At 32.0% G+C, this 26906-nt stretch overlaps 1 protein-coding gene across 2 annotated transcripts in view; it reads right to left on the bottom strand.

The window, feature by feature from the left end:
* Positions 1-26906, bottom strand: part of LOC126738483 (uncharacterized) — a 114319-nt gene continuing 87413 nt past the window's right edge. Inside the window, exons 5-12 of one of the 2 annotated variants that reach the window (XM_050443847.1) lie at positions 24429-24556; positions 13867-14033; positions 13647-13814; positions 11082-11265; positions 6306-6529; positions 6031-6122; positions 1263-1455; positions 1-1203 (exon numbers count right to left, since the gene is read on the bottom strand). In XM_050443847.1, coding sequence (XP_050299804.1) covers positions 932-1203; positions 1263-1455; positions 6031-6122; positions 6306-6529; positions 11082-11265; positions 13647-13814; positions 13867-14033; positions 24429-24556 — 1428 coding nt within the window. In that variant the 3' untranslated portion in view covers positions 1-931. The remainder of the gene's footprint in view (positions 1204-1262; positions 1456-6030; positions 6123-6305; positions 6530-11081; positions 11266-13646; positions 13815-13866; positions 14034-24428; positions 24557-26906) is intronic. The other variant, XM_050443848.1, reaches the window with a different exon arrangement.

The raw sequence follows: 26906 nt of genomic DNA, 5'->3' as shown, positions 1-26906 counted from the left end.
TGAAGTTGACCTTCATTTGACCTTGAAGACATCCAATCAAGGTCAAACCAATGACGTCATTTTATGGCCCCCTGGAAACCATTCAAACTTCACATGAAACATTTTCTGAATACATATTTAGTTTTCGAGATATTTCGATGTCTCAAGTTAAATGGACCACCGTCGTTTTCAAATCGCCAAAAACTAGGCAATCCGTTATACTCACATGTCAAACGTCAGCGTCGTCAACTTCATTACCATTATTTAGTATATTTTTTGTTGGCAACACTAAAAATGTTCAGAGTGACCAACATCAAAAGGACACAACCACTATAAAAATGGCGGCCACCAGGTAGTGGTCATTTTTAGGTATCGTGGTCATATGCATTAGCAGTCCAGATATATTTATTAAGTTCGTGTATATACGGTATACAAAGTTACCAACTAAGTTAATTTCGTTACGTCATATTAATATATAACAGACTTGACTCTAGAACCTCCAAAAGTCTAATTTTCAAGTCTTTATATCTCGGAAACTGTTGGCCAAACCAAACTATAGCATGTGACCAACGATCCGATAATAAATAAGGCATATGTCATGTGAAGTAAGGAGATTAACATCAAAAGTGGCACTCTTCAGCACCCCATCCTGTATACCAAGAATACAACTAAAATAGCTTAAAACTACAATAATTTTGATATCAACTTGAAACGTTTTTATAACTAGGGAATGTTTCGGTATACTTTTATATATATATTGACAAAGTCACTTAACTCCTAGGGTAATATCTCGTTTAGGCCTCAATCTACAGGTCGGGTCATATATATACACTCATAAGTAAATTTACAGTAATAATTTCTATATATATATAAAGATCAACAGTGAAGAACGACATGTATCGAAAAATAGAATATTTCATAGTTCTAAATTAAACGGGTTTTGGCATAGAGTTTACAGGACGTGAAGGTTCTCGCAACTTTTAGACTTGCTGATGTCGTTCAGGCAGATTTTCTGTAAAATCTCTTTGGCGAAGTGGAGTCTCAACGAGGTCTTTGAACCTTTCATCTTGTTCTTCTCTTTGGTCATCGATTTCTTCTTCTGCAACGACTCCCTTAGGCGAATCTGCTTCAGGATCCCCACCAGAAGTTCATCGACGTTATGCTGGATACCACTGGAAGTCTCGATGAATTTGCAGTCTTTTGCCACTGCTAAACCTTTACCCTCTGTAAAACGTCGATAATAAATCATTCAATAATTCAAATATAGTTAAGAGTTTTATTACCGTTTTGTGTAATAACTCTTGCTCTGGCCAGATCAGCCTTGTTGCCTACTACAATGACTGTTTTCTCTTTGGTGTAGTTCTCTTTCCATAAGTAGTTGAGGATTTCCTCCGCTGTTTGGAATGTCGACTTTGAGGTTATGGAGTAGACCACGATGCAGGCGTGAGGTTCGTAGGTACTCATACAGTTTTCAACCTTAAATTAGTCAAATGAGTTTATATTTTAGCCACTAGAAATCAAGATATTCAGATGCCAAATATTTTATTTATTCCAAGCACTCCAGTGAGAAAAATGTTCATATCTTGATGCTTAGTGTACGGAATTTAATCATTTTTTCAGCAATAATTTCAAGATTATAACGGCAAGAGTTCAAGATATTCACTTGTAAGTGAGGGACAACTTATTTTATTTCTTCCAAGTACTCCAGTGAGAAAAAATTCAATATCTTGATTTTTAGTGTATCAATTTTAATAAATTTTTTAGAAAATACTTAAAAAGCTTCTAGAGTATACCAAATATCAATAATTACAAAATTCTAACAACAAGAACTCGAGATATTTACACTCTTAAAAATAGGTGAATAAAAATTCAACAATTGTATAGATTTTACATACAATTTGATTCTGGAAATGGTACAGAATCAATTTGTGTAGAATTTCTCTATGCTATTGTGTTTAAACAACTGTAGTTCTATAATCAACAAATTGTGTATCAATTTGATTTATTTTATTGTATATATAGTACACTATTTGTGTACTTAAATTCGACAATATTTTATATTTATTTAATATAATTGTTCAGTTTTCGTAATCTAGGTGACCCAAATAAGACGCTGGTATACTTAGTTTGATTTCGAAAAAAATCAATTTTTGGTGAAAAAATTCGATACGGGGGGGTATACCCGAAAAATGAAAAGTTCCAAACTTTGAAGGTCGATATCTCGGCTTCTATGGGAGCTATCGGGAAAATTCCAACGGTTTTGTCTTAGTTTCGTCGTTCTGAATCCAACGAGACCATCCGCAAGGTCATAGCTCTTCTAGTAGCTGCGATATGGCATTTTTGATGCCCATTTTTGGCCCCAAAAACGGACGTCGAAAACGACTTTTTCAGGATTTTCAAAGTGCTATCATTCCCTTAGTTCTGCTCGGATCCTGTTATAACCCGGTGTTTTCGTAATCTAGGTGACCCAAATAAGACGCTGGTATACTTAGTTTGATTTCGAAAAAAATCAATTTTTGGTGAAAAAATTCGATACGGGGGGGTATACCCGAAAAATGAAAAATTCCAAACTTTGAAGTTCGATATCTCGGCTTCTATTGGAGCTATCGGGAAAATTCCAACGGTTTTATCTTAGTTTCGTCGTTCTGAATCCAACGAAGCCATCCGCAAGGTCGTAGCTTTTACGATAGCCGAGATATGGCATTTTTGATGCCCATTTTTGGCCTCAAAAATGGACGTCGAAAACGACTTTTTCAGGATTTTCAAAGTGCTCTCATTCCCTTAGTTCTGCTCGGATCCTGTTATAACCCGGTGTTTTCGTAATCTAGGTGACCCAAATAAGACGCTGGTATACTTAGTTTGATTTCGAAAAAAATCAATTTTTGGTGAAAAAATTCGATACGGGGGGGTATACCCGAAAAATGCAAAATTCCAAACTTTGAAGGTCGATATCTCGGCTTCTATGGGAGCTATCGGGAAAATTTCAACGGTTTTGTCTTAATTTCGTCGTTCTGAATCCAACGAGACCATCCGCAAGGCCGTAGCTTTTACGATAGCCGAGATATGGCATTTTTGATGCCCATTTTTGGCCTCAAAAACGGACGTCGAAAACGACTTTTTCAGGATTTTCAAAGTGCTCTCATTCCCTTAGTTCTGCTCGGATCCTGTTATAACCCGGTGTTTTCGTAATCTAGGTGACCCAAATAAGACGCTGGTATACTTAGTTTGATTTCGAAAAAATCAATTTTTGGTGAAAAAATTCGATACGGGGGGGTATACCCGAAAAATGAAAAATTCCAAACTTTGAAGCTCGATATCTCGGCGTCTATGGGAGCTATTAGGAAAATTCCAACGGTTTTGTCTTAATTTCGTCGTTCTGAATCCAACGAGACCATCCGCAAGGTCGTAGCTCTTCTAGTAGCTGAGATATGGCATTTTTGATGCCCATTTTTGGCCTCAAAAACGGACGTCGAAAACGACTTTTTCAGGATTTTCAAAGTGCTATCATTCCCTTAGTTCTGCTCGGATCCTGTTATAACCCGGTGTTTTCGTAATCTAGGTGACCCAAATGAGACGCTGGTATACTTAGTTTGATTTCGAAAAAAAACAATTTTTGGTGAAAAAATTCGATACGGGGGGGTATACCCGAAAAATGAAAAATTCCAAACTTTGAAGGGCGATATCTCGGCTTCTATGGGAGCTATTAGGAAAATTCCAACGGTTTTGTCTTAGTTTCGTCCTTCTGAATCCAACGAGACCATCCGCAAGGTCGTAGCTCTTCTAACAGCCGAGATATGGCATTTTTGATGCCCATTTTTGGCCTCAAAAATGGACGTCGATAACGACTTTTTCAGGATTTTCAAAGTGCTCCCATTCCCTTAGTTCTGCTCGGATCCTGTTATAACCCGGTGTTTTCGTAATCTAGGTGACCCAAATAAGACGCTGGTATACTTAGTTTGATTTCGAAAAAAATCAATTTTTGGTGAAAAAATTCGATACGGGGGGGTATACCCGAAAAATGAAAAATTCCAAACTTTAAAGGTCGATATCTCGGCTTCTATTGGAGCTATCGGGAAAATTCCAACGGTTTTGTCTTAATTTCGTCGTTCTGAATCCAACGAGATCATCCGCAAGGTCGTAGCTCCTCTAGTAGCTGAGATATCGTATTTTTGGAGCCAATTTTTGGCCTCAAAAACGGACGTCGAAAACGACTTTTTCAGGATTTTCAAAGTGCTCCCATTCCCTTAGTTCTGCTCGGATCCTGTTATAACCCGGTGTTTTCGTAATCTAGGTGACCCAAATAAGACGCTGGTATACTTAGTTTGATTTCGAAAAAAATCAATTTTTGGTGAAAAAATTCGATACGGGGGGGTATACCTGAAAAATGCAAAATTCCAAACGTTGAAGGTCGATATCTCGGCTTCTATGGGAGCTATCGGGAAAATTCCAACGGTTTTGTTTTAGTTTCGTCGTTCTGAATCCAACAGTATATATACAGTATATCAGGCGGGTAATTGTTAACAAAACAATAATCATTTACTGCTATCATTTTTTTTTTAACACATGGTGTTGAAAATTGCACTTTTTATAACTTAAGGAGGCTTTAGAGCTAATTCTGTTTAAAATAGAAAAGAAAACCTTAGAAATCATTTAAAAAGTTTAAATTACAAAACACGAAGTGGGAAATTGAAATCTGTTTTTTCTTTATAACAGAATTAGCTTTAGATCCCTTTTAAGGTCATAAAAAGTGCCATTTTCAACACCTTATATTAAAAGAATAGTTAACAAGTATGACATTATGATACATGAAAATTTTTAACATTTTATGTAGAATTTAAAAATGTGTTGACTGTAGGATGGTTCGTTTACAATAAGTAAGGTTTTGGCATGTTTACATTCGATATTATTTAAATAAATAAAATTAGAACTTATGCTGATTGGGCCTATTTTTAAATATCCTATTAAATCATTTTCAATTAACAACTTTAAAACGACTGCAAATTTTGATGCATTCCTTTACAACTGTTTAATATCGAATCTGGCAACATTGACGCTAACAACGAAGTTCTAGCGGCAAAGGCAAGGGCGCGTCCTCCTTTATACACAATTGTGTATTATAACTACACAATATATGTTATAAAATTCTACAATTGTGAAGGGCTATTAGCAAGAATCTTTTTTAATCTATACAATTGTAAATAAAATCAACACAAGCCAGAATAAAAAATTAATTAAAAATTGTAGTAAAAATATACTTGGATATTAGATTTTTTACCAAACTGCATTGGATTAAAAAAAAAAATGTGGAATATTTATACACATTATCTTAATAATTAATATCCACTTATCGTGTATTAATTTAATATGCAATAATTGTATGAAATATACACATTAAAACATATACAAAATGCCTTAGAATTTTTATACAGGACTGTGAGATATTATCTTACAATTGTGTATTAAAATTAAACATTTTTTTTTACACAACAAAATGTGAAAAAATCCATCAGGATTTTTTTGTGTGTAGTTGCCAATAAGAAACAAATTATTTTACTTCTTCCAGGTACTCTAGTGAGGAAATAAATCTTAATAACTTGATGTTTAGTATATCGACTTTAATAATTTTGTCTAAAAATACTTGAAAATTATAGGAGTATCCCGAGTTAAGAGTATCCCAAGCATCAATATTAAGAACATTTTAGCCACTAGAAATTAAGATAGTCAGTTGCCAATGATTAGTAGTCAATCTTACACATAGAATAGATAATAAATTAATTTTTTGCGTCATATTGACATCAAACAACACAAATTGAGAACGATTTCCTTGTAAGGCAAATAGACTACATTGGTACCTTCGGAAACTCAATTCTTATCTGCCTATACTGTTGGATCAAATTGCAGCATTAAATTTCTTTAAATTTTACGTAGAATCTAACGTTCGAATAATAAATGAGGCATGTCATATGAAATATCGATTTAGATGTCGCTTTTCAACTTTAAATTAGTGAAAAGATCTTCTAAAGAATCCTCACTGATAAGGGCAACACTTACCGACATTTCTGACGCAGGATGATCGATAAAAACCATTTCTGATTCCTGTCCATCCAGTAGAATTGACACGGTTCGCTCTCCAAACTCGTCATCTAAAACAGGAACCCTTAACACGATATACAACATATCCAGGTTCAAATAAAAACTCTAAATCTACAGTATCAGTTAATGTCTCTAATGTAGAACATTCACAATACAAACATTTCTTGAAATAAAAAAGGACATGAACAATATACGAAACATTTAACATAATCCCTTACTGTTTATTCCTTTACCTTTTGTCTTACCTAAGCTAGCATCGTAAGTGTTCATGTACTCGGAGGTCATGAATTGGGACACGAGGGCGGTTTTCCCCACCCCTGCATCCCCCAAAGTGACCACCCGGTACTTCGGTATTTCCGTCTCGTTTACGGAGTCGAACGAGTCGGAACCGACGCTGTGGTACCCGGAACCGCAACAGGAACCGTCAAACGGCGAACGTTCACCCGAGACGTTCGATCTAAAATTGGGAAATTTCCTGTTTTATGAATTTTATAGTAAAATATAAACCGATTCCAAGCGGTCTATCGGTAATTTCCGTTCCTAAATGGTATTAACCAAACACGTCCAAGCGGACACGATTAGTTATGTTATAAAGGGACTGTTCAAGGTGAACCAAGGGCTTAACCGCGGTTAAAACCGATAGATCGCTTAGAATCGGTTATAGAGAGAATCATTATTAACTGTCACTGATAGACAATTCACCCATCCCTATTCTTGTCATCAATGTCATCTGTCATAACTGTCACTATTGAGGTTGCAGATGACTTAAGGCTGAGGCACAATCGAAAATTTATGTTTTAAGAATTAAGTTTTAGGTTTTATGAATAAACAAGTGTCTGGTTTTGAAACGACACAAAACTGAAATTTAGGTTTTAAGTTTTAAAAAACCGATTTGTTGAATTTTATGATTTACGTTTTAAAATTTTAACTACTACTTAAAGTACTTACTTCTCAATACTTAAATTTAAAGACAACAAAATATATGTACTCACAGGCAGTACTTTCACAAAATTGCGTCAAATGTCTGGAAAAGTTGCTTTAATTACGTGAAACTCACGTGACTTTCCCAGGCAGTTGAAACTTCCTCTAAGCAATTCCCTGGAAGAAATCGATGCTTTCAACTGCCTGGAGACACCAAAAAATAACTTCTATTACTTCAAAATTCCTTCCAATACCTGGAAAATTTGCTTTAATTAGGTGAAACTCACGTAAATTTCCCAGGCAGTTGAAACTTTATCCAGGCAATTTCCTGGAAGAAATTGATGCTTTCAACTGCCTGGAAGTGCCAAAAAATTACTCCCAATAGCATCAACTGCCTGGAGAAACCAATTAAATAACTTCCACTACTTCAAAATTCCTTTAAATGCGTGGAAGAGTTGCTTTAATTACGTGAAACTCACGTGACTTTCCCAGGCAGTTGAAACTTCCTCTGAGCAATTCCCTGGAATAAATTGATGCTTTCAACTGCCTGGAGAGACCAAAGAAATAACTTTCATTACTTAAAAATTCCTTCAAATGCCTGGAAATGTTGATTTAATTACGTGAAACTCAAGTGACATTTCCAGGCAGTTGAGACTTTCTCTAGGAAATTCCTTTGAAGAAATTGATGCTTTCAACTGCCTGGAAGTGCCAAAAAATTACTCCCAATAGTATCAACTGTCTGGAGAAATCAAAAAAATAACTTTATTACTTCAAAATCCCTTCAAATGTCTGGAAATGTTGATTTAATTACGTGAAACTCACGTGACTTTTCCAGGCAGTTGAGACTTTCTCTAGGCAATTTCCTGGAAGAAATTGATGCCTTCAACTGCCTGGAAGTGCCAAAAAATTACTCCCAATTGTATCAACCGCCTGGAGAGATCAAAAAAATAACTTCCATTACTTTAAAATTCCTTCAAATGTCTGGAAATGTTGATTTAATTACGTGAAACTCAATTGACTTTTTCAGGCAGCTGAGACTTCTTCTAGGCGATTTCCTGGAAGAAATTGATGCTTTCAACTGCCTGGAAGTGCCAAAAAATTATTCCCAATAGTACCAACTGTCTGGAGAAATCAAAAAATAACTTCCATTACTTTAAAATTCCTTCAAATGTCTGGAAATGTTGATTTAATTACGTGAAACTCGTGAATTTTCGTGAATTTTCCAGGCAGTTGAGACTTCCTTTAGGCATTTGCCTGGAAGAAATCGATGCTTTCAACTGCCTGGAAGTGCGAAAAAATGACTCCCAATAGTATCAACTGCCTGAAGAGACCAAAAAAATAACTTTCATTACTTAAAAATTCCTTCAAATGTCTGGAAATGTTGATTTAATTACGTGAAACTCACGTGACTTTTCTAGGCAGTTGAGACTTTCTCTAAGCAATTCCCTGGAATAAATTGATGCTTTCAACTGCCTGGAATGACCAAAAAAATAACTTCCACTACTTCAAAATTCCTTCAAATGCCTGGAAAAGTTGCTTTAATTACGTGAAACTCAAGTGACTATTCTAGGCAGTTGAAACTTTCTCTAGACAATTTCCTGGAAGAAATTGATGCTTTCAACTGCCTGGAGAGACCAAAGAAATAACTTCCATTACTTAAAGATACCTTCAAATGCCTGGAAATGTTGATTTAATTACGTGAAACTCAAGTGGCTTTTCAAGGCAGTTGAGACTTCTTCTAGGCAATTCCCTGAAAGAAATCGATGCTTTCAACTGCCTGGAATTGCCAAATAATGACTCTTAATAGTATCAACTGCCTGAAGAGACCAAAAAAATAACTTCCATTACTTTAAAATTCCTTCAAGTGTCTGGAAAAGTTGCTTTAATTAGCTGAAACTCACGTGACTTTTCCAGGCAATTAAGACTTCCTCTAGGCAATTTCCTGGAAGAAATCGATGCTTTCAACTGCCTGGAAGTGCCAAAAAATTACTCCCAATAGTATCAACTGCCTGGAGAGACTAAAGAAATAACTTCCATTACTTCAAAATTCTTTCAAATGTCTGGAAAAGTTGCTTTAATTAGGTGAAACTCAAGTGGCTTTCCCAGGCAGTTGAAACTTCCTCTAGGCAATTCCCTGGAAGAAATTGATGCTTTCAACTGCCTCGAAGTGGCGAAAAATGACTCCCAATAGTATCAACTACCTGGAGAGATAAAAAAAAACTTGCATTACTTCAAAATTCCTTCAAATGTCTGGAAAAGTTGCTTTAATTACGTGAAACTCACGTGACTTTTCCAGGCAGTTGAGACTTCCTCTAGGCAATTCCCTTGAAGAAATTAATGCTTTCAACTGCCTGGAAGTGCCGAAAAATGATCCCAATAGTATCAACTACCTGGAGAGATAAAAAAAAACTTGCATTACTTCAAAATTCCTTCAAATATCTGGAAAAGTTGCTTTAATTACGTGACTTTTCCAGGCAGTTGAGACTTTCTCTCTAGGCGATTTCGTGGGCGAAATTGATGCTTTCAACTGCCTGAAACTGCCGAAAAATGACTCCCAATAGTGTTATTTGCCTGGCATATCTTTTGTATATATTTTTTTACTTATAAAAGATGTACTGAACCTTCGCCCATTACTATTTTTAAAAGTCATTTGTCATAACTGTCACTGTTAACGATGTAGGTGTCATAATAGAAAAGCAAAGTAAAAGCCGTGGAAAATTACTGTCGATTATCGCGACCTGTATGGGAAAATTCAGATTTTTTAATTTTTTTTTAGAAACCACTTCAAAGGTTCTTTATAAAAGGTAATTATGAATTTTGCCCTAAAACCCGATTTTTTTTCAATTTTTTTCCATTTTGGATCCCATTACTATTAGTCTAAAAATTTGTTGTCTTTAATAAAAGTGGAAAATTGCCATTAAAAAGAGAGAATTAACCATTTAACGTCAAGAGAGAGAATTAATGTCCATGCCCAGCTAACTTCTATGACCACTTCCTTGAAGTAATACATCCAGTAGTTCCAAGAAGGCATCTTACTTTGTCTCCTACTGGAGGAGTTTTAGTCAATAAAATAGCTTGGAAAGTGGCTAAAAAAACCAATTAACCTCTTGACATTAAGTCAAATTTCAAAAATTTACTTTCATTTATTTTTCCTAGTAAATTAAGGATCTAAACTGGAAAAGCAGTTAATTACCAAAAAAATTAATTAACTATTTACAGCTCCAGTTAATTTTTAAAACAAGCGAAAAACGAAAGCCCTTCATCCGACCACCACCAAAAAATCGCTTTAATTTACAAAACAATTACATAAATAACTGTCGGCTTAATTAAATTCGGAAAATCGACCGGAATACGTCATTAAATTTATTTTATTTATTACCCTGCAATTCCGTTTAATTGGAATCGCGAGCAATTAGTTTAATTATATTATTGTATTATCATCATCGTCATTTCTATCTAATATGTCAGCAATACAAATTACGGACGTTTAATATAAATTGGTACAAATACGAGACTATATGGGGTAAAACGATCAGAGACACGAATTTTCAATTTAAAATCTCTTTTGGCCGTGTTTACTGCAAGAACAAATTAGTAGATATCAATTAGATTAGAAGGACTACTAGTTTCCTAGGTATTTTTCTAAAACAGTTTTAAATTATTTAATATTTGAATAGTAAACATTATTATACAGACTGATAAGGGCCGTGAATTTTCAAACAATATGTTTCCCAATTTGCGGCAAGTTTAGGTTACTTTATGGTTATTATAAAAGAAACAGTGGCTGATTAATATGATGATTAACATGTGACGGTTTTCCTGTTATATGATAAGTGCATTTTAGAGAAAAATTAATAAAATATCCAAGAGCTTCGTCATCATTATACAGATCGATGAGGAGAGCAATTCCTAAAATGCCACATTTCAGTTGTTGACTTGGTATGACAACATTCAGTAAATGGACTCCCTATTGACTTAATTGTCCCGAGAATGTACCGAAAAATGGCTTGAACCATAACTGTTAAGAAACCTACTGTTTCTCCATCTGTAATAACAGTAAAAAGTGAAAAGGTCAAGCGGTGACTTACCTGCTGGTAATCGAATTAACGCTGGTGTTCGACCTCGAGCGTCTGTTTATGATGGAATCTCCACAGTTTACGACGCCCTTATTGGTGATACTGAACGTCCTCAGGCGATACAAGTCGTCGCTTAAACGTGGATTAATCGTTTTTTCTGGCAGAGAACACACCCTCGGTCTGATATGATCTGGAACTGGGGAAAAAAAATGTGGATGTCGATTAATGATGATTTCTGTTCGGTGAGCACCAAATATTTCGGAACGCCTCGTATAAAATATCAAATTTTCATTAAATATCAATATTTTTTTTAAATCGATGTTTTGACTGTTTATCCAGCCATCCTCAGGGTAAAATTGAAAGAAGTCGTCCATTTTCTCAAAGAGACCTAGATGGTCTCAAAAGTATTTATTAATTCTATCAGTAGGTTACACATGTTTGGTTCATATTAGGAGCATCATCAGACCTAAAAATTTAAAACTTAAAAAAATTAAGTCACTTAGGATAATAATTTTATATTTTTATATTTCATCAATTTTAATTTAGTTGCTTTGGTTTTTTACAAACTTGTGGCGTATCACATTCTTAAGAATTTATTTTATTTAGTGTGTGTGTATAATGTCAAGTTTTAAATTTTTAGGTCTGATGATGCTCTTAATATGAGCGAAACACGTGTTAGAATTAATAAATACTTTTGAGATCGAGATTTTGTGTAGTTGCCTTTAGATTACTCAGGATAAAAGGTGTATTTAAGCAAGCAAACGTATTTCGATTGCCAAAATAGCGAACCGATTATCAACTAAATAATTTTGCTTTTTTTTCGTATTACTAGAGGACGTGACTTTCGAACAAATGACCGACAAAATGGCGAACAAAATCGGCCATCTTGGAAATAAATGAATAAGCACTGGTGCTTCAAGAAACACTTTGCTCTCTCTCTCTCTCTCGCTTTAAGTCCCATCCAAACACCGCAAATTTTAATTAAAATCCTGGAAATCCGTGGATTGACAATCCCATTAGGGCCCTCTCGATTTTCCGGATAAATTACGAGCCGTCTTATCGAGAGGCCGTAAATTAATTAGGGATCCTTAAAGGCGATTTCGGGTATTTTCCCTTCTTAGTAATAAATGGTTTTTTTAAGGGTGTAAATGCCAATCAGCATTTTAAGGGTCGCAAGCAGTCATTTTCTGTTAAATAAAGGGGTTGTGTTAATTAGATTAATTTTGAACGCATTGCATTTTCAAAATCCTGTATAATTCATTCCCAAACGTTCGTTATATTGCAGGAATAATTCTTTTGATATATTACTTCTGCAATATTGTTGCAACATTACAGTAAAATTGCATTTAAAATCTAATAAATTATCTATTATAATAATATTACCTATTTATTGCTACAATATTGCACATACATTGGAAAGTTAATAATGCACATTTATGTAGTAATTGTAATATTGTTGAAAATGCAATATGTCGGTGAAATGCTAGTGTAATGTTGCATTTGTATTGCAAGCACACTATTGCTGTAATATTGTTCAATTAAAATTCCAGCAATATCATTTCAATTTATATTTTAATATTTCATCTGCAATACTTTTGCAATATTTAATAACCGTCACAAATGCGATATATATCACTGAAATTCGATGTGTAATATTGCAGCCATATTGCTTATGTAAGATATTTAATGATTGATTAAATAGCTGATTCATTTCACAGGTATCTGCTAAATTTTGCAAACAAATGTTTATTAAATGGGTTTTAATGAAATATAATACTAATAATCAAAATATGATAAGTATAAGTAAGTAGACGTATTTACTTACTTTCTTGTTGGCGCAATATTGCAGATTTAATATTCCTGTAATATTTCTCCAATATAATTTGTAGACAGGGTTCTTTTGGGATTAAGAAATCATCAATTTGGACGCCATAATAATCCCGATAGAATATCCCGATATGTATGTATTTTCCAAATCCCATTCAATCAAATTTCCATCCCGCTTATACGCAAAACGTTTGCGGAACAGAAACAGATTGCCAGAAATTCATTTTCGCGGATTATGGATCGGTTTGCCGACCCAAGGGTTACCCGAAGACGGCTCTATAAATCATCTCGGAGGGTATAATACACAAAGCAAAAGAAGAGAAGAAAAAAACCGATTTGCCATTTATTCGTGTCGTCCCCTTGGAAGAGAGGGAGGGGGATGAATTATGCGGGTGCGGGATGCGATTTTGTTGTTTTTTTTTTCACGGTTACAAAGAGTGGTAAATGTATAAGAGGGTGCTTTTTTTTTAAAAGTGCTCTTTGAAAAAATGGGGTTGCTTTGTTATATTAGGGAAAGCTGAATATGTTAAGGCAGTTTCATGTTCTACTTAAAATTCGAAGAAATTTGATAGGAATTTAATATTTTTTAGGACTAACCCAAGTAACAATTTGCAGTCACCTAAGTTGAGATTACTCTTATTTTCACTAGTTGCAACGTTGTTTTCTTAGATGATGTTTATTTCGAGGAAACTTATAATTTTTTCTTTTCATCATCAATCTTAGCAACTTAATAACTAAATATCCACCTACCGGGTAGCTCCAAAAAATTCGAAGTCCTCCTCTGTCGATTTCTCGGATGTTGAAAGTTCAACGGACCGATACCCTCGTTCGAGGCATTACTAAGTACCGAGGAAATCGACTCCCTGGACCCTCTGGAACTTCTACGGCTGGCCAGGTATGCCAGACCACCTTTGGAACCTAAAATGAACAACTTTATTAAGAAAATGAAATAAAACGGTTGTTTTATTACTTTTTCTGGATCCGGATCTGCTTAAGGGTGTGCTGGTGGTGTTATTAGCGTCGTCCGCTAGATCGGTTAAATCAGAGGTGGACTTGCGACATCTGCTTATTTTTGGTTTTTCTGTAGGGGTGGAGTTGGACGAGTCGTTCGGGGATGGTAATTGTCGTCTACGACCCCTAAAATGAGAAGTGGTAATTTTCCATCCTATCTTTGCTTATTAGAAATGAGGTAAAGAAAAATTATATGATGTCCAGACCCGAATTCCCTTAGCTCGTTTGGTGGGCCGTGTTACTGCAGTCGAATAAGCAGCATCAATAATTTTTGTTTTTTAATTTCTTCGCTCTTTTTAATCAATTTGATTCAACATGTTCAAATGGAGATTATCCTCAAATGTGAAAAATTGATTTTCTTTTTAAATTGCTTTAAAAAAATTGAAAAATGGAAAAACAAGTTTGTTGGTGCTGATTATTCGACCGACAAACCGCTCAAAAATTAAATAAACGCAAACTAATTTTTCGTCGGAATTTCAAAGGAAAATAATTTTTTTCAGGTTCTACAGTGAGCATAATTTCAATTAAAATATTTTAAATTGCCTTAGAAAAATTAAGAAAATTAAAGAAAAATTATTGATGCTGCAAGTCAGTTTTCTTAATGAATTTGATTCAAAATATTGGACTTAAGATTATCCTCACAGTAGAGCCTGGAAAAATGCCATTTAAAGACTAAAATACATTTTGAGATCTATAGTTCTTCGGTGCTAACTTTTACATGCTCATAATTGTATTCCTGGTCCATTGCTATCTATAAAAATTGGTAGTAATAAATCCTATTCTATGACCATTAGAACAAGTATAGCTGCCCCAATCTAACAATAACTTTAACGCCATTTAGAGATTTACATACATTAACTGAAGTTTATTTCAAATAAAGATTCGTTTCATTTAAATCTTAATCGATTTTGCGGTCGAATAAGCAGCACCAATATTTTTTTTATAATTTTCCTATTTTTTCCAAGGCATTTTTTATGAATTTTAGACAAAACGTTCAAATTGAGATTATCCTGGCACAAGAACAAATTTTATTAAAAAAAAATAGTTTTTTTTTTAATTTTCTGCTTAATGGATTTTGTGGTCGAATAAGCAGCACCAATAATATATTTCTTTATTTTCCTCTTTTTTCTAATGCATTTTTTTATAAATCTCGTTCAAAATAGTCAATTTGACATTATCCTCGCTGTAAAACCTGGAAAACTGGATTTTGGAAAAGTGGATCAAATTTTACCGAAAAATTCGTATTTTTTATTTTTTTCTTGGTCGATTTTGCGGTCGAATAATCAGCACCAGAACTTTTTTTTTTATTTTCCTATTTGTGTATGAATTGGATTTGAATTGAGAATATCCTCATTGTAAAACCTGGAAAAATTAATTTTCCTTCAAATTTCGTCGTTTTTTTTTCATTTTATTTTTGGTCGAATTTGCGGTCGAATAAGCAGCACCATTATTTTTTTTTAATTTTCCTATTTTTTCTAAAATAATTTTTTTATAAATTTGATTCAAATTGAGAGTATCCTCGATATAGAACCAGGAAAAATGTATTTTAAATAGCTTAGAAGTAATATACTAAAATGTCCAAAAACCTCAAATCGGGTAAGTTAGGGTCTAGCCCAAGAACTATTGGACCCACAAAAATAGTTCATATCTGAAATTATTCCTTAGAAAAGGTCCGTTCTTTGATTGAAAACTCCATATAAGTGCCTTAAAAAGTTTCCAACTTATCCTTTAAAAACCAAAAAATTTACTGAAAACAATTTGCATGAAACAAGAAGTGTTTTAGTTTAGTAAATTTTTGACCTAAAATGACATTTTTTACATAGAATTCATCTATGCGGCAACCACTATGACATGGCAAAAAAATTATAGTAATAATACGTTAAATAATTTGATATGCAAAATATTGCAAAGAATTTGATATAAAGTTATATGCAAAAATGTCTAAGTAAAGTGAAAAAAAATTTTAAAGGAAACTTTGATTTAAAATGTTGCAATTGAGATTTTTCCTTCAAATTTCATCGAAAAGTTCATTTTCTTTGATTTTGCTTTTGGTCGTTTTTGCGGTCGAATAAGCAGCACCAAATCTTTTTTTTTTAAATTACTGTTTCTCTATGAATTTAATTCGAAGTATTTCAATTAATAATATCCTTGCTGTAGAACGTAAAAAAATGAATTTTCCTTTTAAATTTAGTCGAAAAAAACGATTCCTTTTATTTAATTTTTGGTCGAATTTGAGACAATTTTTTATATGAATTCAATTTAAATTGTTTATATTGAGATTATCCTCGCAGTAAAACATGAAAAAAATGATTTTCGTGTTAAATTTAATCGAAAAAATCGTTTTGTTTTATTTTACTTTTGGTCAATTTTGAGAACCCGAAAAAATTAATTTTTCATTAAATTACCTCGAAAATCAGTTTTTTCATGTCAAAATTACGTTGACTCCTTAATCGATTTTGTGGTCGGATAATCAAAATCAATTCAATATTTTCTTACTTTTTCTAAATCATCGAAAAATTCGTTTTCATTGATTTTACTTTAGGTAGATTATACGGTCGAATAAGCAGCACCAATATTTTTTTTTTAATTTTCTTTTTATTCTAAGGCAATTTTCTTTATGAATTTTGTCGAAAAATTCTATTTCTTTTATTTAATTCTTAGTCGAGTTTGCGGTCGAATAAGCAGCACCAATATTTTTTTTAAATTTTCTAGAAAGTTTTCTCTATTTATTTAATTCATATTTAGAATAACGTCGCTTTAGAACGTGGAAAGTGGATTGTCTGTTCAAATTTCATCGGAAAATTCGTTTTTTTTTAAAATTTATTTTTGGTCGATTTTGCAGTCGAATAAGCAGCATTAATATTTTTTTTAAAATGTTCTCGCTTTTTTATGAATTTAATTCAGCATGTTCAAATTGAAATTATCCTCAAATGTAAAAAATAAATTTTTCTTTCAAGTTGCCTTAAAAAAATTGAAAAATGAAAAAACAAATTTCTTGGTGCTGATTATTCGACCGAAAAACCGCTCAAAAATTGAATAAGCACAAACGAATTTTTCGACGGAATTTCAAAGGAAAATAATTTTTTTCAGGTTCTACAGTGTGAATAATTTCAATTAAAATATTTTAAATTGCCTTAGAAAAATTAGGAAAATTAAAGAAAAATTATTGATGCTGATTATTCGAACGCAAAATCCACCAAAAAATACAGTAAAAGAAAAAACCCACTTTTTTATGTTCTACGGCGAGGATAATTTGAATTTGGATTAAATTCATTAAGAAAAAAACAATTTTTGATGCTGCTTATTCGACCGCGAAATCAACTGAAAAATAAAATAAAAGGAAACGATTTTTTTGATGAAATTTGAAGGAAAATTTATGTTTCTACTTTCTACAGTGAAAATAACTTCAATTTTAAAGTTCTTAATGAAATTCATAAAGAAAATTGCCATAGAAAAAATAAAATTTTTAAAAAAAATTATTGGTGCTGCTTATTAGACCGCAAAATCGAGCAAGAGTAAAATTAAAGAAAACTATTTTTTTTATGAAATTGAACGAGAAAAATAAATATTTCCAGATTCGATAGTGAGGATAATCTCAATTTGAACATTTTGAGTCAAATTCATAAACAAAATTCGTCAATAAAAGTCGTGGTCGGCTTTGCGGTCGAATAATCAGCACTAATAATTACATTTTTTAATTAATTTTTTTAATTTTCCTTTCTATTCTAAGGCAGTTTTCTTAATTAATTTAATTCAAAATATTTGATTTAAGATTATCCTCACTGTAGAGCCTGGAAAAATGCCATTTAAAGACTAAAATACATTGTGAGATCTATAGTTCTTCGGTGCTAACTTTTACATGCTCATAATTGTATTCCTGGTCCATTGCTATCTATAAAAATTGGTAGTAATAAAGCCTATTCTATGACCATTAGAACAAGTATAGCTGCCCCAATCTAACAATAACTTTAACGCCATTTAGAGATTTACATACATTAACTGAAGTTCATTTCAAATAAAGATTCGTTTCATTTAAATCTTAATCGATTTTGCGGTCGAATAAGCAGCACCAATAATTTTTTTATAATTTTCCTATTTTTTCCAAGGCATTTTTTATGAATTTTAGACAAAACGTTCAAATTGAGATTATCCTTGCACTAGAACTTATAAATTTCATAAAGAAAAATAGTTTTTTTTTTAAATTTTCTGCTTATCGATTTTGTGGTCGAATAAGCAGCACCAATAATATATTTCTTAATTTTCCTCTTTTTTCTAATGCATTTTTTTTTATACATCTGGTTCAAAATATTCAATTTGTCTCCTTTCAAAATCCTCGCTGTAAAACCTGAAAAAGTGGATTTTGCTGTCAAATTTTACCGAAAAATTCGTATTTTTTAATTTTATTCTTGGACCATTTTGCGGTCGAATAAGCAGCACCAATAATTTTTTTTGAATTGCCTTTTTTTTCATGCAATTTTCTTTATGAATTTGATCTAAAACGTTTGAATTGAGGTTACTCTGGCTATAGAACCAGGAAAAATGCATTTTTCCTTCGAATTTTATCTGAAATATGTAAGGTCCTTCAAAGGACATGCCAGAAATGATCTCGTTAGCAATTTCAATATACCGGAATCATTTCTCTTTCTGTGAATGAGTTAGACATTTGTCAAGTTCAAAGTTCTTCTAAGCTTTTTAACGCTGGACCACATTTCCAAATAAGTGCCTAATCCCCTGCTGCATGTATTTTACGGTGAATATCAATAGCAATTTCACCAGAAGCTCTAAGAAACATTCCAGAAATACTTCTTCAAGCTTCGAAAAATTCAAACATTGGTAGAACCTTGTTTCTTTCTTTGCTTTTTCAATTTTTATGAAATTGTTCAGAAACTGAATCATACAACAGATTATTTGCTCTATATATTTCCTTTTACTTCTCAATATGGGGTATGTAACCTTTAAGAACGTGTTTCCCATATACATTTTATCGAAAAATTCGTGTTATTTTACTTTTTTCTTGGTCGATTTTGCGGTCGAATAAGAAGTTTTTTTTTTAAATTTTCCTATTTTTTGTTCAATTTGATTTGAATTGAAAATATCCTCATTGTAAAACCTGGAAAAATGAATTATCCTTTCAAATTTCGTCGAAAAATTCGATTTTTTTTTATTTTATTTTTAGTCGAATTTGCTGTCGAATAATCAGCACCAATCATTTTTCCCATTTGTTTGTGGCAATTTCTTTTATAAATTTGATTAGAAATGTTTGAATTGAGATTATCCTCGCTATAGAACCTGGAAAAATAGATTTTCCCTTGAAATTTCATCGATAAATTCGTTTATTTTTATTTTATTTTTGGTCGAATTTGCGATCGAATAAGCAGCACCATTATTTTTTTTTTAATTTTCCTATTTTTTCTAAAATAATTTTTTTATGAATTTGATTCAAATTGAGAGTATCCTCGATATAGAACCAGAAAAAATTTATTTTAAATAGCTTGGAAGTAATATACTAAAATATCCAAAAACTTCTAGTCTGGTCTAGCTTAAGAACTATTGGACTCACATAAATAGTTCATATCTGAAATTATTCCTTAGAAAAGGTCCGTTTTTTGATTGAAAACTCCCTATAAGTACCTCAAAAAGTTTCCAACTTATCCTTTGAAAACCAAAAAATTTACTGAAAACAATTTGCATGAAACAAGAAGTGTTTTAGTTAAGTCAATTTTTGACCTAAAATGACATTTTTTACATAGAATTCGTCTATGGGGCACCCACTATGACATGGCAAAAAAACTATAATAATAAGTTAAATAATTTGATTTGCAAAATATTGCAAAGAATTTGATATAAAGTTATACTGTACTAAAGTTGATATTATAACATTTTTGCATGTCTAAGTAAAGTGAAAAAAATATGCCATGCAACTCAATCTAGGCTCCAATTTGCAACAAGTCCTGGAAAACTATAATAATTATAATAAAACCGAGTTCATGCAATGTTCAAATTCAGATTATCCTTACTGTAGAACCTATGAAAATTGATTTTCCGTCCAAATTTCATCAAAGAACTCGTTTTCTTATATTGTCTTTATGGTCGATTTTGCGGTCAAATAATCAACACCAATAATTTTTTTAAATTTTTTCAAAGATAAATTTCTTTGTAAATTTGATTTTTTGATTTAAAATGTGGAAATTGAGATTATCCTCGTTGTAGAAAATTCGTTTTCATTGATTTTACATTTGGTCAATTTTGCGGTCGAATAAGCAGCATAGAACCTATGAAAATTGATTTTCCGTCCAAATTTCATCAAAGAACTCGTTTTCTTATATTGTCTTTATGGTCGATTTTGCGGTCAAATAATCAACACCAATAATTTTTTTAAATTTTTTCAAAGATAAATTTCTTTGTAAATTTGATTTTTTGATTTAAAATGTGGAAATTGAGATTATCCTCGTTGTAGAAAATTCGTTTTCATTGATTTTACATTTGGTCAATTTTGCGGTCGAATAAGCAGCATCAATAATAAATTTTTTAATTTTCCTCTTTTTTTCTAATCTATTTTTTTAATAAATCTTGTTCAAAATATTCAATTTGACATTATCCTTACTGTAAAACATGAAAAAGTGGATTTTGCTGTCAAATTTTACCGAAAAAATCGTATTTTTTTATTTTATTCTTGGACCATTTTGCGGTCGAATAATCAACATCAATAAAAAATTTTCTTACTTTCTCTAAATCAAATCCTAAATTGTCATTACGGACTTAATTAAAACTCATCAAATGAGGGTGGTGCAAACTGGAAAAATTGATTTTCCCCCCCGAAAACCCATTGTCAAACTGAAATTTAATTAAATCAGACAGTTCTGATCGGTCCTACTGTCTAATAAATTTCTCCAGCTGAACGTACTTGAGGCTCTTTATTGATAGTATTTTGGATAAATTAAGAAATGCAAAGTATCTTACTTCGTTAAATATTAACTCTGCATATTAGCAAATCGAGGTTGATGAACATTCACGTGATAAAACTAGTTTTTCTGTCCCTGGTCGGGGACTTTATCGATTTAAAAGAATGCCATTTGGGTTGACGAATGCCCCTGCAACTTGGCAGCGATTGGTAGATAGGTACCTTATTGGGAGCTGAGTTGGAGCCACATGCCTTTGTTTATTTAGATGACGTAATTTGTATTTCTGAGACTTTTCAGCAACATTTAGAGGTTTTGGAAGAGATTTTCCAGAGATTTCATAGAGCCGGTATAACACTCTCTCAGGATAAGTGTAAATTTTGTCGATCCGAACTTAAGTATTTAGGATATGTTGTCGATAAAGATGGACTTCATGTCGAACGTGACAGCCGTATTGAACATTCCGACTCCAAAGAACACCACCGAAATCCGACGTGTCATCGGTATGGCGTCCTGGTACAGGCGCTTTATTCCCCAGTTCTCAACCGTTATTTCTCCCCTTACCGCTCTTCTTTGTAAACACAAAAAGTGGAACTGGACCCCAGAATGTCAAAATTCGTTTCAGAACATCAAAAATTCGTTAGTTTCCGCTCCTGTACTTACTTGTCCTGATTTCTCGAAACCCTTTTTGGTTCAGACTGATGCCTCAGCGTATAGGATCGGTGCTGTATTATCTCAAGAGTTTGATGATGGTGAACATTTTATCTGTTACATATCTCGATCTCTGTCTAAAGCAGAGAGGAATTTTTCCACCACAGAGAGAGAACTGTTGGCCATCACTCGCATGAAAAAATAGATCTTCGTTATAAATTTCATCGAAAAAATCGTTTTGTTTTATTTCACTTTTGGTCGATTTTGAGAACACGAAAAAATTATTTTTTTTTAAATTACCTCGAAAATCATTTTTTTCATGTCAAAATTACGTTGACTTCTTAATCGATTTTGCGGTCAAATAATCAACACCATTATTTTTTCTTTTATTTTTTCAAAGGAAAATTTGATTTAAAATGTTGAAATTAAGATTATCCTCGTTGTAGAAACTGGAAAAATGGATTTTCCCTTCAAATTTTATCGAAAAATTCCTTTTCATTGATTTTACATTTGGTCGATTTTGCGGTCGAATAAGCAGCACCAATATTTTTTTTATGTTCTCTTTTTTTTTAAAAGGAATTTTTTTTATGAATTTAATTCAAAACCTTCAAATTGAGATTATGCTCGCTGAAAAATAGATCCTACGGAGAATTTCATGAAATTTAATGGGTCACATGCCAAACTTTGGAGTACGAATTTTCTAGATATATGCTGTCAAAAATTGCCTTTCGGAAATGAAATTTCGACCCTAAAGCCGGCCGATACTAAATAAAAATTTAATGTCTATAGTGGGATCAAACAGTTTGCATGGAAACACAAATTTCTTCACTTTAAAAAACTTGACAAAATCAACGAAAAAAAACGTCGAGAAAATCTGAAGTAAGGGCTGCCTGAACAAATAACGAAATTTTAATTAAAAAGATTAGAAAGAAAATCTTGAGGGATCGGACGGTTTGCATGAATATAATATACGCTTACCCAGATAGCACCCACCACATCCAAAATTAGTCCAATTATTGTACAGTACGTCCAAGTACAAGGAATGAATATTCATTAAACATTCAATGGATATCCATTTGTATTTTTATTATTGTCCAAATTTGAGTTCTAATAAGGCATTAAAATTTATATTTGATCTGTTTTAAATCATTTTCAAACAGTGATTATGCTATTTAACCCGAATATATTTTTATCAGTACTTTCGGGTCTAAAATTAAATAAATTCATAATTTTGACAAATCGTCTATAACTCTTAATATATCTAGCTGCTAGCTTATGCTGTTTTCGTTGTGTATGAGACTTGAAAGTAAAAGTATCTTTAGTAATTGATGTCCTGTTTCATGATTAGTGCACCTCCATTGAGTCTGTAGTTCATTCTTTACCAAAGGTAAATTAATAATAGTTTGCCAAAGATCTACTATCAAAAAGCTAATTTGATTTATATGTTGTAAATATTCAGACGCTTAAAATCCATCGAAGTAGTAGAATATACATATGTTTGTAATGAAATATCACTTGGTTTTAGCGGTAGTACGAGTAAGTTAAATATAGAAAGTAAGAAGACTTTTTTTATTTTAATTTTTCTAAAATTGTTTTATTTCTTCCAGGCACTCCAATGGGTAAAATATCAATATCTTGATTTCTAGTGTATGGATTTCAATAGTTTTATAGTAATTAATTGAAGAATCCTTGGAGAATTCTAGAAATAAATAATGACAATATTTTACTCCCTCTAAATTATGATATTCAGTTACAAATAAGAGTCAAATTATTGTATTTATTCCAGGCACTCAAATGAGAAAAATAATAATATCTTGATTTCTAGTGTATGGATTCCAATAGTTTTTTTGTAATTAATTGAAGAACCCTTGGAGTATCCGAGAAATAAATAGATTTTTTTTTTAATTTCATACAAAAATTTGTTTTTGTTTATTTTCTTCTTGGTCGATTTTGCGGTCGAATAAGCAGCACCAATATATTTTTTTTATTTTTTTTTTTTTATAAAGGAATTTTCTTTATGAATTTAATTCAAAACCTTTAAATTGAGATTATCCTCGCTGAAAAATAGATTTTCCTTTCAAATTTCATCCAGAAATTCGTTTTCGTTTATTTCATTCTTGGTCGATTTTGCGGTCGAATAAGCAGCACCAAAACTTTTTTTTTACTTTTCCTTTTTTTTAAGGCACTGTTTTTCTATGAATTTAATTCGAAATATTCAAATAAATATCATCCTTGCCATTGAACGTGAAAAAATGAATTTTCCTTTAAAATTTCGTCAAAAAAATTTTTTTTTCAATTTAATTCTTGGTCGATTTTGCGGTCGAATAAGCAGCACCAATATTTTTTTTTTTATTTTCTTTTTATCCAAAGGCAATTTTCTTATCCAAATTCAATTTAAATTGTTTATATTGAGATTATCCTCGCAGTAAAAACATGAAAAAATTGATCTTTTAAGTTTTAAATTTCATCGAAAAAATGGATTTTTCTTTACATACCTCGAAAATCAGTTTTTTCATGCCAAAATTACGTTGACTTCTTAGTCAACTTTGCGGTCGAATAATCAACATCAATAAAAAATTTTCTTACTTTCTCTAAATCAAATCCTAAATTGTCATTACGGACTTAATTAAAACTCATCAAATGAGGGTTGTATGTACAACCTGAAAAAATTGATTTTCCCCCCCGAAAACTCATTGCCAAACTGAAATTTAATTAAATCAGACAGTTCTGATCGGTCCTACTGTCTAATAAATTTCTCCAGCTAAACGTACTTGAGGCTCTTTGTTCCTCAATTTAATGCATATGACGTTCCTATATCAACCTGCAAGCGACTGCTTGGAAAATTAACGAGCTCATAGAAAGCGTTTACATAAATTAATATACATCTCTCTCTCCCTTTTTAATTACCTACAAGCTATTACTAACTATTATACGAAAAATATATATCACCCTATAATATATGAATCCTTACCGTTTTTCTTTAAGTGAGGAGTGTCTGGAGCTTAAGCTAGTAGTAGTGGTAGATCCTAAGGAGGTAGAGACAGTCTGAGTATCGGAGTCTAAGGAATGATATGGTTTGTTGTCGTTCGCGTTGCGGATCTGCAATAAGAGAATATACAGTGTGGTGACTTTAACTAGAATAAATTAAGTTAAAACTGTATTTTTCCTTTAGATAATCACACAAGTAAATAGGGCACTTTAATCAAGAAAAAAGGCTCTTTTCAATGAGAGTTTAAAAAAAGTGGCTTTCCATTTGAAAAAAAAAAGTTGGGGTTAATTTGGGGGGGGTGAAAAAATACAAAAACTATCTTGAAATGTGAAAAAAAAATAAACTAAAAATCGACGGGTCTCAGGAATTTTGCGAGATAAATTTTGATTAGTTTTAACTGAATTTATTCCAGTTAAAGTCACCACACTATATGTATATAAATTAGAATATAGACAATTTTTTTCAAGGGTGAATTATTTGAGAAAAAATGCTAAAGAAGAAGAAGAAGAAGATGATGATAATGATAAAGAAAAAAGTTCAAGATAGCAGAAGAGTTTTTTAGATAATCAACCTATCAAAAAGTTGTGGATTTTGAAAAAAAGAGGAAAAGAAGAAGACGAAGGAGAAGAAGAAGAAGAAGATGTTACTGGTGATAATGATAATATTGGTGATAAAAATGTAAATCGATTTAACGCCCACCAACGAGAATGGAATAGGCGGTGTCCAAAGAGTTCTGAATTTTGCGCTTTTGATCCATACCTTGGATATTTCAACTACATGGACAGAAATTGCCAAAAGATCGAGGAGTTTTCAAGAAAAAAAAAAGACAAAGAAAACGACGAAGAAGAAGAAGAGGAAGAAAAGATAGTTCGATGCAACGTGATTGAAGAATGTAACTCATTGTATCCAAAGATATAAGAAATATTTCAACTATTTGAAAGAAAAAATTATAGATAAAGAAAAAGATGTAGGTGAGAATGATAAAGAAAAAAATTCAAAGTAGTGGTAGCATGTGCAAGTTCTAGATTTCATAGTTTTAACCACCCTAGAAATATTTTTCCTATTACTCCTTTTATTTCTATCCTAAAGGATAAGAAGAAGAAGAGGAAAAAAGAGGAAGAACAACAAACTGATAATGTGAAGGAAAAAGAAAATTAAGATCAATATGATCATGATATTGATGATGAAGATGATGATGATGATTATGACAAAAAAGTTTATTATTTTAACGTAATTAAATAGTGGAAAAGGCGATATAAGAGGTAAGAGTTCTGGATTTTAATGTCTTGATCCATAAATTCATTATTTTGAACTGCCTGGAAAATATAATAAAATAACTTCCAATGAATTGCTCTTCAATACATTTAAGTGTTGCAGTGTATTCCTTCAAGAAAAGAGTTGGAAAAAAATAATGTAAAGAAAAGAAAATTCTGGGAGAAGGAGAAGAAGAAGAACACGAAGAAAAAGGAAATGATAATGATGATGACGGTAATAAAAATGTAGATAAATTTAATGTAAAGAATTTAAATATGGTATGCAAAGAGTTCCGGATTCTGAACTTTTGATCCCTAACTTGATTATGTCAACTCCCTGGAATCAATGAAAAAATTATTTTAATTTTAAAGTAATTTTTCCAAGATTCCTAATATTACTATGGATTCGAACAAAAAACTCTTGGGAGATTCATAAATTAGATATAGAAGAAGAGTGCAAAGAAGAAGAAGAAGCTAGAAGAAGAAGAAGATAATAATGATGTTTATGATAATAATAATAATAATAAAAAACTAGATGGATTCAATATGAAAAATGGTATCTAAAGACTTCTGAATTTGATCCATAACTATAGTTCAACTGCATAGAAAATTATTTTATACTTACAGGAAATTCTTCCAGGAACCCTAATATTACTAAGGAGTCGATAGACGAAAAACTTCATGAGAGCTTCATTTGCTGAGATTCATGAATGAAGAAGAATAGGAAGGAGAAGAAGAATATGATAAAAAAGTCGATCAATTCAACAGGATTAAAGAATATAAAGGATCCAAGGAGTTCTGGATTCTGTTCTTTTAATCCATAACTTGAATATTTCAACTGCCTGGAAGTAATGAAAAAATTATATTAAAAGAAGATGATGATGACAATGATGGAGAAAAAAATGCAAGGTAGTAAAAGGGTTTTTGCAGATGAGTTTTGCAGATGTGCAAATTCTGGATTCTGAATTTCATGATTCTAACCACTCTGGAAATATAGTTTCTATTACTTCCTCTATTTCTATCGTGAAGAAGAAAGAGAAGGAGCGGAAGAAAAAGAAGAACGAGGAAAAGCTGATGAAGATGATGATGATCTATTCAATGTGATTAAAGAATGTAAAAGATGGTATCCAAAGAATTCTAAAGATCATTTGTTTCATAAGTTCATTAATTTAACTGCCTGGAAAAATATGTTATATTACTTCCATCA

The sequence above is a fragment of the Anthonomus grandis genome, chromosome 7 (assembly GCF_022605725.1).
Source record: "Anthonomus grandis grandis chromosome 7, icAntGran1.3, whole genome shotgun sequence".
Classification (NCBI taxonomy): Eukaryota; Metazoa; Arthropoda; class Insecta; order Coleoptera; family Curculionidae; genus Anthonomus; species Anthonomus grandis.
Note: the sequence above shows the minus strand (reverse complement) of the source record. Positions and strands in the feature narration are given on the sequence as shown.